General features: G+C 48.7%; 1 protein-coding gene across 1 annotated transcript in view; it reads right to left on the bottom strand.

Annotated features, from left to right (window-relative positions):
- Window positions 1-12627, bottom strand: part of TMEM132C (transmembrane protein 132C) — a 374779-nt gene that overhangs the window by 11684 nt on the left and 350468 nt on the right. The window contains exons 6-7 of the mRNA XM_037817233.1: window positions 5231-5436; window positions 3546-3819 (exon numbers count right to left, since the gene is read on the bottom strand). Of these exons, the coding sequence (XP_037673161.1) occupies window positions 3546-3819; window positions 5231-5436 (480 nt within the window). The remainder of the gene's footprint in view (window positions 1-3545; window positions 3820-5230; window positions 5437-12627) is intronic.

Genomic DNA, 12627 nt, shown 5'->3' on the forward strand with positions numbered 1-12627 from the left:
TTTGTCACCTTCTAGCTATCAAGTTTTTTTGTTTTTCTTTCTCTTGCCTTTTTCTTTTGCCTTCTTTGACTCTTCCTCCATCTTTGTGGAAGAAATGTCCTTATATAGAGTGGCGATGGTGCGCAATACATAAATACATGACTATCGGAAACAATGATTGTTTACTTAGGACAGAGTATGTAGTGTTTGAACAAAACCATCTTAGAAGAAATGGGTTGATGAAACTTTGAGGGCACTATATTGAGTGAAATAAGATAGACACATAAAGGCAAATATTGTCGGTTCTCACTGATATGAGCTAATTATAATATGTAAACTCATTGACATGAAATATAAGTTACCAGGATATAGAATGAGGCTAAAGAATGGGGAGCGGTTGCTTATTGTGAGCAGAATGTTCAACTAGGGAGAACTTAAATATTTGGAAATGGACAGGGGTGATGGTAGCATGTAATGAGAATAACTAACAGTGCTAAAAGGTGTGTGAAGGTGGTGGAAAGGGTAAGCTCAGAGTCACGCATGTCACCAGAAGGAAAGTGGGAGGTTAAAAGATGGGAATGTATAAAACAGTGACTCTTGTGGTGGCCAGTGTCGTGATTAACTATTCAAATGTTAGAAATCTCTCTCATGAACTAGAACAAATGTATGACACTATAACTAGAGACTAATAGAGAGGCATACAGGGAAAAAATATATACCTATTACAAACTATATACTAATTAGTAGTATTTTAACATTCTTTCATAAACAGTAACAAATGTACTTTACCAATACTATGGAGGTGGGGCATGGTTAGGGGTATGGGAGGATGTGAGTTTCCTTTTTTGGTCTTTGGAGTAGTGAAAATGTTCTAAAAATTGAAAAAGAAGTGTGTTGATGGATGTACAGCTGTATGGTGGTGCCGTGTGCAACTGATTGTACACTTTGGATAGCTGTATGGTATCTGAACAATCTCAATTAAAAAAAAAAGATTCAAGATTTGATAGTTTCAGGTATTTACTGCTAGCTATTCCAATTCATTAAAAAGGGTTGTCTATATTGTGCGTAAGAGTGCCCACCATGGTGACCTCTTAGCTCCTTTTGGAATCTTGCTGCCACTGAAGCTTATTTCATTTCACATCCCCCTTTTGGTCAAGAAGATGTTCTCCATCCCACGATGCTAGGGAGATTCACTCCCCTGGGTGTCAGATCCCACATAGGGGGGGAGTGTGCTATCTTTAAAAATGAATGGCCACGTGAACAGACATTTCTCCAATGAATATATACAGATGGCCAAAAAACATCAAAGGATGCTCAATGTCATTAGTTACTAGGGAACTGCAAGTCAAAACCACAATGCATCCATGAGGATGGCTATTTAAAAACAAACAGAAAATAACATGTATTAGTGAGGAAGTGGAGAAATTGGAGCACTTACATGTTGCCAGAGGGAATATCAAATGGTGCAGCTGCTGTGGAGAACAGTTTTTGAGGAATCAGCGAAGTAGAACATAGAATGACCACGTGGCCCTGAAAATCTGCTCCTAGGTATATATCCAAAGGAAGTACACACAGGTGCTCAGAGAAATTCTGTACCCAAGTGTTCACAGCAGCAGTAATCACAACTGCTCAAAGTTGAAAACAATACCCATTTTTCAATGGGAAGACGGCTCAGCAAATTGTGGCAACGGGATACTATTCCAACTTTAAAAGGAATAAAGTCCTTTTGGGTACGGTGAGACACCTGAGACTCCGAGTCAGGGTTCAGCAGCTATGAGAGTCAGCATCTTGGGGCTTGCCCTTGTGAAGCTTGTTACTGCAAAGGAGAGGCTAAGCCCACTTATAATGGGGCCTGAGTGTCTCCCACAGAGAACCTCTTTGTTGCTCAGATGTGGCCTCTCTCTCTGTTTACAGGTGAACTCACTGCCCTCCCCCCTACGTGGGATATGACCCCCAGGGGTGTAAATCTCCCTGGGAACATGGGACATGACTCACAGGGATGAGCCTTGACCCAGCATCATGGGATTGAGAAAGACTTCTTGACCTAAAGGGGGAAGAAAAATGAAACAAAGTATCAAGGGCTGAGAGATTCCAAATGGAGTTGAGAAGTCCTTCTTATGCATTATATAGACAGATCTTTTTAGTTTATGGAATATCTAGAAGGAAATACCTGAAACTTTTGAACTGTAAACCAGTAGCTTGGATTGTTGAAGACGATTTAATAACTATGTAGCTTACATGGTGTGACTGTGAAAAGCTGGTGGCTTACCTTCCCACTACCCAGTGTATAGACAGATGAGTAGAAAAATGAGGACAAAAAGTAAATGAATAATAGGAGAGTGGTGGGGAGGGATGGGATGTTTTATTCTGTTTTTGGAATAACAGAAATGTTCAAAAATTGATTGTGATGATACACAGCTATATGATGGTACTGTGAACAATTATCGTACACTGGATGACTGCATGGTATGTGAAATTATGTCAATAAAATTGCATTTTAAAAAAAGGCACGAAGTTCTGATACATGCTACAGTGTGGATGACCCTTGGAAACAGTAGGTTAAGAAGAAGGAGGCAGACACAGTTACACACTGCCTGGTTCCTCATACATGAAACATCCAGAATAGGTAAATCCATAGAGACAGAAAGCTACCTGGGGTTGTCAGGGGCAGGGAGAGGAGGTGATGGTTGCAGCACCTGTGAACGTACTAAATGCTGCTAGATTGTGCACTTAAAGTTAACCATTTTATGTTAGTGAATTACTGCTCAAATAAAAAAGGAATGCCTCCTCCTATTGAGATAGGTTGTGCAGTGCACAACCTGGTTAGCTGAACAAGGCAGTCTTGCTAACTGGACTCATGAAGAGCTGCAAACTACTTTGTGTCATCTACATCACATTCTATGTGAACGATGGAATGAATTGAGGGGAAGTGAATTATAAATAGTCCATCCTCACCCACCAAATGCATCCTCTTCCAAAACTTTATTTTCTGCCTCATCTTATAAGCCCTAAGTTGGGTTGGGATGTGCAGGTGAAACGATAGACGTGTACTAATTACTTCTACAGTTTGTGGTCACGTAAGGGTCTAGAATGACATTGCAGAAATGTGGGGTCAGTAGTGGTGGGAGCTGGAGGGTTGAGGAAAATACCCTCTAGCCAAATATCTCCCACTGCCTTGTCACCTTTCCTGGAATCCCACCCTTCTCTGTATTTCCTTGAGCAAAAGGTAGGCAGCTTTCAAAGAGACTTGGCTGAATGAATAAATGGCAGCATGACCGAGTGGCTGAAAGAACGTGGAGGGAAGACAGAAGAGAAAGGGTGCTTGTTGGCCTGGCCACCGGCAGAAGTGGGACACGAGGCTATTTCTAGGAGGGAGGAGGAGGGCAATCTGGAAAGTGGGTACGAGGTGGGGGAAGCAGAGGTGGGATGGGATGTGCTGGGACTGGGGACGGAGAATGCAGCATGTGAGGGAGGGGCTGTCGGGAGCTCAGGGCACCCCCGTCCTGCGAGCCCCCCCAGGCCAGGCCCCCTGCTCAGCACTGGGGTACAAGCACATGGCTTCCTACCTGGATGGTCGTCATCCCGACCTCCTTCCCGACCAGGACCCCGCCATCCTGGAGCGTGGCGACATGCGGTTCCTCCAGCTTCATGAAGTCTGCGACCAGGTGGGTGACGTCAAACTGCCAGGTGGGGCCGAGCAGGTGGCTCAGCTGGCCCCAGGTGCCCGCACCCTCCGACACAAACTGCGCCAGAACGCGCACTGTGGCGTGCTGGTACTGTAGGGCACAGCCCCGGCCCCGCCGCTCCTCCTCCTCCTCCTCCTCGCTCTCTCGAGTCAGCCTTGGGGGAGAGGGGAGGCGTCAGGCCAGGGGACTGCACCGAAGCACCTGCTCGGCAGGTGCCACCTCACCTGGGCAAGGCAGCGCTGCAGACAGCAGCCTCGGGGATGCCTGGCACAGTGGCCTGATTGCCAGGCAGCTCCAGGGTTACCCGTCTCCTTAAGCACTGGCTGAGCCTGCACTGCCCAGCAAGCAGCCATCACCCACAGGTGGCTATTTACATTTTAAAACAAAAAGTTCGGTTCATCAGTCACACTGGCCACATTTCAAGCCCCCGATAGCCACATGTGCCAGTGGCTACCACACTGGACAGGGCAGAAGGTTCATTGGGCCATGCTATCCTGAGATATCTTGGGGTGTGCTAGGCCCAGTTCTAGAACATTCCACCACCACAGAATGTTCCATTGGGCAACACTGTCCTGAGATCATGAGATGTGCTGGGTCCAGTTCTAGAACATTCCTTCACCACTGAAGGTTCTGTTGGGCCAGTTGTCCTGAGATATCTTGGGGTATGACAGGCCCAGTTCTAGAACATTCCATCACCAAAGAACATTCTATTGGCCAGCGCTGCCCTGCAATATCTTAAGGTGTGCTAGGCCCCACTGTAAGCTCCCTCAAGTGTTAACTCTGTTAACTTCATAATACCATTAGGCAAAACTGTTACTCAGATGTTTAGAGGAGGACACTGAGGCTCAGAGAAGTTACACAGCTGGTGAGCGGCAGAGCCTGGACTCGAACCCAGGGAGTCTCCGTTCCTCCCTCTTCAAGGACACTGAACAAATCCACTGTGTTGGTTGCTCAGGATCAGGCCATGATCTGAAGGCCTGCGGGTCGTCCAGTCAGGCCACATTCCTTTAGGCTTTCCTTGTGGAAAAGGACTTGACATCCCACGGTCCCGCCTGCTCGTCCTGTGGTGATCTCCAGCTTGTCCCTGAAAATGAAGGCCCTGGGGGCTGGGGTCTGGGGGCGGTTAGGAAAACAGCTCTGAGGATTTACGATGGAGAATTCCAGGCAGGAAGCTGGGAATGCAGGGATAACTGCTCACAAAGCTGACACACGTGGCCTTGGGAGCCACAGGGGTGAAGAGAACCTCAAACTCCTACAGCCGGAGCCACAGCGTAAGTCACAGGCCGGCTTTCTGTTGTTGGACAGCAAGCAGTGAGGCTCACTGGCAGTATGGGTGCAACTAAATTTTATCCAATACTGTGAACTGCACAGAGCTTTTCATAGAGCACAGAAGAGGATGCTATCGCTCTCTCAGAGAAAATGAACCACACCTCCAATTCCCTGGGGCCGAGGGCTAGAAAAACACATTCCTGAAACGAGGACATGATGTCAGCACGGCCACACGCTGGGCCGTCTCAGCCCCCTGGTGTCAGGGTGAGGAAGGAACGCCCCCCACTCCGGCTCACCTCTTGCTGGCCACGATGGGAACCCTCCAGCCTTTGACCTGGCTCAGCTCCGTGTCGGACACCTCGATCTGCAGCGGGAGCCGGGGCACCCACACGGCGAGGCGCAGGGGTGCGGTCAGGTACTGGTAGGTGAAGTCCACCGCGGCGTCCAGCTTGCCCTTCATCTCCTTGCCGTTGACAAAGACGCAGTCGCAGCGGCTGGACACCTGCAAGGGTGGAGGAGGGCATGGAGCCGTTCCCGGAGCCTGCGGCCCGCCTTCCTCGGGCAGAACGCGTGCCCGGGCTAGGGTCCTTCCAGCGCGGAGCCTGAGGCGAGGATTCGGGGCAAGCAGGTTACCTGGGAGGGACCCCAGGCTGCAGTGAGGGAGGTAGAAAACAGGAAAGGGCTTCTGGAGGTTGCTGCGTGTTCCTCAGGCTCAGTGTCTCCGGGGCCTCGGGATAAGCGACGGAACCATCCGTCTGAGGAATAAGGGGTGGGATATTCATCTGCCAGCTCCATGCTCCCACTGGTTGGGGGCTGTCTCCCCAGGGTGCTACCTCCCCTGTACTTCCAGGCTGAGCCTACCCATGAGCGCGCAGCCTCTGGGAAGACCCTGGGATGGAAAAGAAGGCAGCTGGAGGTGGGACTCAGCAATCACAGAGAAGGTGAACATGCACCAAACCACCCCCTACAGCTGGGGGTGCCCTGCAGGTGCCAGGGTGGTCTGCGACCCCGGCCGAGGTCTGTTCAGAGAACAACCGCCCCCACGCCCCACCCCACCCAGCCTCCCAGGGAGGGAGGAGTCCAAACCACATCCTCTCCAGCAGGATTCTCACCATCGCCACACTCTCTCCCATCACACAGCCCAGGGCCTCCCCGACCTTCACGCGTGGAGCCCCCTTCAATCCCGTTAGCCTGGCCAAGCTCAGGACTCCCTGGGATGCCTCGCCTGGCACCCCAGGATTTTTATATATTTGCATCATGTTTATTTTATGACTGTCAGAAGCACATTTGCAGCCAGCAACTGATGATTCCTTTTCCTTGTGCTCTGCCCTTTCCTTTCAGCCTCTCTAGTAGATCTTTGCCTCAGGGAAGGGATGAGACAGAGTAGCAAACAACAACAACAACAAAAAATAACACAAAGTCTTCAAAATCTGACTTTTCTTTTTCAAAGTCTAAACCCTTAGGAAACGGAACTGCAGCCATCCCCATAGACATTCCCGTGGCAAAGAGCCCCCGAAAGATGCCCGTGGGCTCAGGCAGGCAGGAGGGAGCAGCGCCGGGCATTTCCGAGTGATGACAGTGTCTCCACAGGAACCCAGAACAGAGGATGTGCACAGCTGAGTCTGTGGAATAGGGTTTAAACTGGCCCAATATGTTGTTGTCGCCCACTAAACTGTGAACACCTTGAAGGCAAGCACATCTTATTCGTCTTTGAGTTCTTGGTGCCTAACAGCAGGCTGCTCATGCAGCAGGAGAGCAGTCAAGTGTGTACTGAATGGATGGACGGAGGCAAGCACGGATGGACGGACGGACCGGTGAGCAGGGCCCTTTCTTCATGGAGGCGCTACCTCAGGACAACCAAACAAGGACCTTGGGGTGGGGACAGATTAGGTGCGAGACTGGGATGAGATGGAGCCGAGCAGCACAAACACCACAAGCTAAACTGAAAGCTTCTAAACTGATCAGACAGTGGTTCCTCATGTTTTAGGGTCACTGATGCTTTCTGAGAATAAATAAAGCTAGTTCTTGCTAGGGAAATGCACACACATGCAGATTTGCAGCACACTTCGGAGTCAGCGAAGTCATTCATGAATCCCGCACATCGCAGATACCATATTTTATGATCGTCGTTTTGCTCATCTGTTTCCCATCTCGATGGTGGACTCTGAAAGGAGCAGGATCCCCTGCAGGGGCTCTATGGACCCAATTCAAAAGTACATGACGCAGAACTATGAAATCTTTGTGTTCTGATCTCCCTCTCCCCAGCTTTCGAGAACTGTGGATGGTTACTCTGGGCCCAGTTTTCACCTTCAACACACACCTCTGCTTCGAGGGGCAGCTGGTGGGGGCTGGGCTGAGAGAATCTCCTCCATCTGCAGGGGCTGGTGGCAGAGAGCAGTGGGAGAAACCACATGGATGGATCTTCTCACTCGTGGTCAGGATTGGTTTAAAAATGTTTACGTGTTCATTAAGGACGGAACCAATTTTTGCCAGTGTCCCAGACTTGTGATTAGCATATAAACACTGCCCTGTATCTGCGCAGACATTAGCATCAGAGCCCGGCAAGAGTTATATCAGTAATCACTTCTTTAATCAACGTTGTAATTTACACACCACTGACTTTTCGCATTTATTACTTTCCGAGCTCTGGTGGGAGGCAACCTTGCTGCTCCAGAATATATAAACAATTAAGAGGAACGCCAGGAGTGTGACGTTGCCATGCCTGATAGAGCCATTGTCAGTGCTGTTCCTAGAGGTGTCATAAATGTCTGGGGAAGTCCCAAGGCACATTAATCATCTCCTAAGTGGTTGGCAGTGGGAACCACAGCATCACAAAATGAGCTGTTGTCTGCAAAAAGGAACCCAAAACCCTACATGAACCTTTTAAGTCCCCTGGCGTCTCTTCTGTGACTCTTTTCCATCTTTCGTTGTGGGTGGGAGGCCCACGGAGATCATGGCCCACTCTGACCTTTGAACGATGCCAGCTGAGGGCAAGTCGGCCGTTGGATCAGCCATGGGCACGTCTCAAGGACCTGGGGAGGCCGGGGTGGGTCACAGGAGAGCTAGTTGAGCAGCACATGCTCTCTTTTCATCTTCCGCTGTCACTCAGGCCTTGGCAACTTCCCGGTGGCATCACCTGCTTCTAGAGCAGAGGCCAGAGCCGCTGCCAAGAGCAAAGCTGTGGCGGCTGCTGGTCCACCACTGATGTCTAATGTGACTGTCTGAACCCTCTTCTAGCCAAGCGGCTTTGCAAACTTGAGTGAGCGTCCGAATCTCCTGGAGGACTGCTTCTCACCCAGGCTACTGAGCCCCATCCCCCGAGCTTCTGGCTCAGAGGGTCTGGGGGCCTGAGCATGTGCATTCCTAACACGCTCCCAGACGGTGCTGATCTTGCTGGTGTGGCAAACACACTTCATGACCCGCTTCTTGAAATAATGCCTCACTCCTTCTTCTGTGTTTCCATGGCATCTCGTGCATCCCTCTAATTATTGTGATTACTAGTTACAATGCTTTAAGTACCATTTTTGTGCCACCAGCTCCCCAGATCACCTGTCTAGACATCCAACTGCTCCTTCAACATCTCCTCTTTGATTTCTAATTAGCATCTCAAACTTAACATGTCCCAAAAATTAAACTCCTGGAACTATATATATATATATATTTTGTCACTTAAGGGGCTGGGGGCTGGAAATGGAAATTAAGTTCAGATAGAGAAAGATCAAATTTTTATTTCTTGTACACTTGAGTTTGTGTACCTGCTCTGTTAATATAAAACAGTGAATGTTCTTACCCAATAATCATCCCTTGCTTGACATTTGCCTTGTGTTTTCCCACCCTTCTCATGCTTGGTTCTCTCCAGGCCTATGGGCCACAATTAGCACCCTAACTTGGGACGAGAAAACTGAAGCCCACTGAGGGGGTAGCTTGTGCAGGGTGGGCAGGTGGGGAAATGACCACAACTTGTTTCTGATCCTGAGCTCGCATCCTGCCCATCTGTCTCAACCACACTGTCCTGAGAGGCAGAACCCTGGGGCCACGGTGGTGGCTGAGCCGTCGTTCCTGCTGGCGGGGGGCCAGAGAGAGGAAAGCCCTGCAAGAGGCCCTCGGCCAGCAGCTCCACAGGGAACCTGGCCAGCGTCTGGTGGCGTCCAGGTCTCGTCACTCCAGCTGCACCGCCCCTCGCTCGCTTGGCCCAGCCCTAGTGAGTCCAGGCAGGGAACAGATGGCACTGCACACCGGAAACTCGAGCAGACTTTAGGGAAGGGGCTCCAGAGGCACGGGCAGGCCGAGGGGAAGCCAGAAGGAGATGGGGAAGCACGCCAGAGCCACAGGGGTGTGGCGGGTTGAACAGCGTCCCCCCAGACTGAACCTCAAAACGCGACCGTATTTGGAAAGTAGCCTTTGCAGATGTGATTAGTTAAATGAAGATGAGGCCATGGTGGAGTAGGGGACCAGTGTCCTTACGGGAAGAGAAGAGGGGGCAAGGGAGACAGAGGCGAGGCTGGAGAGATGCGACAAGCCACGGGTTACCAGGGGGCGCGCGGGGCCACAGGGGGCTGGAGGAGGGAGGAGAGCGCCCCGGAGCCCTCAGAGGGCCGTGGCCCGGCCACACCTTGGTTTGGGACTCCTGGGCTCCAGACAGTGAGGGAATAACTCTGTATTGTTTCAAGCCGCTTACCTTGTGATTTGTCTCACAAATCTTAGGAAACAAATAAAGGGGGCTCCACGAGGTCACTACCACCTGAAGGGCAAGGCGAGGGGAAGGCACTGGATCCCGGAGGCAGCCCCCCAGGAGGACGCGGCCACAGTCTGCCTGGGCCTCCCTGCTGGAGCCTCTCGCGGTCAAGCCCAGCGGGGAGCGGAGGCCGTCCAGCCATCCAGCCTGTGCAGCGACCCCGGAGCGCAGCCGCGCAGGGCAGGGCTGGGGGGAGAGCACGGAGGGCTGGGGGCACAGGAGCACCTGCCTCGGGACCCTGCCACACTCTGGGGGAAGCTGTGCTTCCTCAGCAATCAGACGGACACCTCACATTCTGCACCGTATTTTAGAAATGCACAGACCAGCCCTGTCCCCCACCCCCAACCCCGTCCACAGACCCCCAAGGCCGAGGACCCCATCACGCTTCGAAGGAACCTCCCAGATCTTTCTGAGGCTGAGTCGACCTCCGTCCCTGCCCAGCCCAACGCCGGGGCCCCTGAGCCCTCCTGCTCCTTCTTGGCATTTGCTGTCGATTTTTCCAAGCCCGCGGCCGAGACGGAAGGGTCTCACAGCACATCCCTGGGGACCACCGTCTGGGTCCTGCCTTGGACGTTTATTTCCTCTTTTTTCTTTTCCTAATTTTGTGCTGTGTGTGTTACCACAACTCGATGTTAGTGTGGTTAACACATAATCAGTGTAAAAATTTCCACTGTAGCCTAAGGCATCCATGCTGGAAAGGAAGAAGTAAAACTTCCCCTATCTGCAGACAACCTCATCCTGTACAAGAAAATCCTGAAAAAATCCCACAACAAAGCTCCTACAGCCAATAAATGAATACAGCAAAGTGGCGTGCACAGGATCAACGCCCCAAATCAGCAGTGTTTCTATACACTAGTAATGAGAAATCAGAAGAGGAAATCAATTTAAAAATTCTTTTTACAATAGGAACTAAAAGAATCAAACATGGAGGAATAAATCTAACCTAGGCTATAAAGGACCTGTATGCAGAAAACTACAAAACATTGCTAAAAGAAATCAAAGGAGACCTAATTAAATGGAAGGATGTTCCATGTAAAAGCACTAGATGACTTAACATTGTTAAGATGTCAATTCTACCCAAAGCAATTTACAGATTCAACACAATCCCCATCAAAATTTCAACAACCTTCTTTGCATAAACAGAAAAGCCCATTATCAAATTTATATGGAAGGGTAAGGGGCCCCAAATAACCAAAGCCATCTCGAAAAAGAACGAAGTTCCAGGACTCCCACTTCCCCATCTTAAAACTTTTATAAGGCCACAGTAATCAAAACAGCATGGTATGGGCACAAAGACAGACATACAGACACACAGATCAATGGAACTGAACTGAGGGCTCAGAAATCAACCCTGACAGTTATGGCCAACTGATTTTTGTCTGGGATGAAAGACCACTCGGATGGGGAAAGAATATTCTCAACAAATGGTGCTGGGAAAACTGGGTCTCCACGTTCAAAAGAATAGAGGTGAACCCCTACCTCACAGCACATAGAAAAATCTACTCAAAATCAGTCAAATGTAAGAGCCAGAACTTTAAAACTCCTAGAAGAAAACAGAGGGAAGCATTTTCAGGACCTTGTGTCAGACAATGGTTTCTTAGACTTTACACCCAAAGCATAACAAAAGAAAAAACAGAAAATGAGACAGCATCAAAATTAAAAACTTTTGCACATTGAAGAACTTCATCATGAAAGTAAAGTGGCACTCTACATATGGAGAAACATTTGGAAACCACATATCTGATAAGGGTTTAATATCCAGAATATATAAAGAAATCCTTCAATTCAACAACAGAAACACGAACAATGCAATTAAGAAATGGACAAAAGACCTGAACAGACATTTCTCCAGAGATAATACAAATGTGGCCAAAAGTACACGAAAAGCCATTAAGGAAATACAAATCAAAACCACAATGAGATCACATCCACTAGAATGGCTCCTATTTTTAAAAACCCAGAAAATTACTAAGTGTTAGAGAGGATGTGCAGAAATAGAAACACCCATTCCCTGCTGGTGGGAATGTAAAATGGTGCAGCCACTGTGGAAGACAGTTTGGTGGTTCCTTGGAAAGCTAAGTATAGAATTGCCACATGACCCAGCAATCCCACTTCTAGGCGTATACCAAAAATAACTGAAAACGGACTTGGACAGACGTCTGTACATCAGTGTTCATAGTGGCATTATTCACAGTTGCCAAAAGATGGAAACAACCCAAATGTCCACCAACTAATGAACGGATAAACAAAATGTGGTATATACATGCTATGGAATATTATTCAGCCATAAAAGAGAACAAAGTTCTGATACATGAGACAATATGAACCTTGAAGACATTATTGAGTGAAAATCAGTGAAAAACAAAAGGACAAATAGTGTGTGATCTCACTGACATGAAATAATTAGAATAAGCGAACTCACGGAGTCAGAATCTAGAATATGAGTTACCAGGGGACACGGTAGGAGCAAGGAGTTAGGGCTTAAAAGGCACAGAGTTTCTACTTGGGACAATGGGAAGGTTTTGGTGCTGGATGGTAGTGGTGGTAGCACATTGTGAAACTAATTCACAGCACTCAATTCCGTGTATAGTTGCATGTGGCTAAAAGAGCAAATTTTAGGTTATAATATGTTACTAGAATACAAAAATTTCAAAACTATGGAACTACACAACACAGTGAACCCTGAGTTAAACCACGGACTATGGTTAGTAGTACAATTATACAAATGCACTTTCATCAATTGTAACAAATGCACCACACCAGTGCAAGGCGTTGATTAGGTGGCATATGGGAACTATCATTTTATACATGATTTTTTTGTACCCTACAACCTCTCTTATTCTAAAAACAGGAAATAATCAAATGAGTTCACAGCACTGAAAAACCTCTGCATTCATTTTTGTTAGCAGCCTGAGCCCTGGAAGCACTTGGGTTTTCTACTGTGGCAACCTGCGGGTC

Source organism: Choloepus didactylus, chromosome 23 (assembly GCF_015220235.1).
Source record: "Choloepus didactylus isolate mChoDid1 chromosome 23, mChoDid1.pri, whole genome shotgun sequence".
NCBI classification, from domain to species: Eukaryota; Metazoa; Chordata; class Mammalia; order Pilosa; family Megalonychidae; genus Choloepus; species Choloepus didactylus.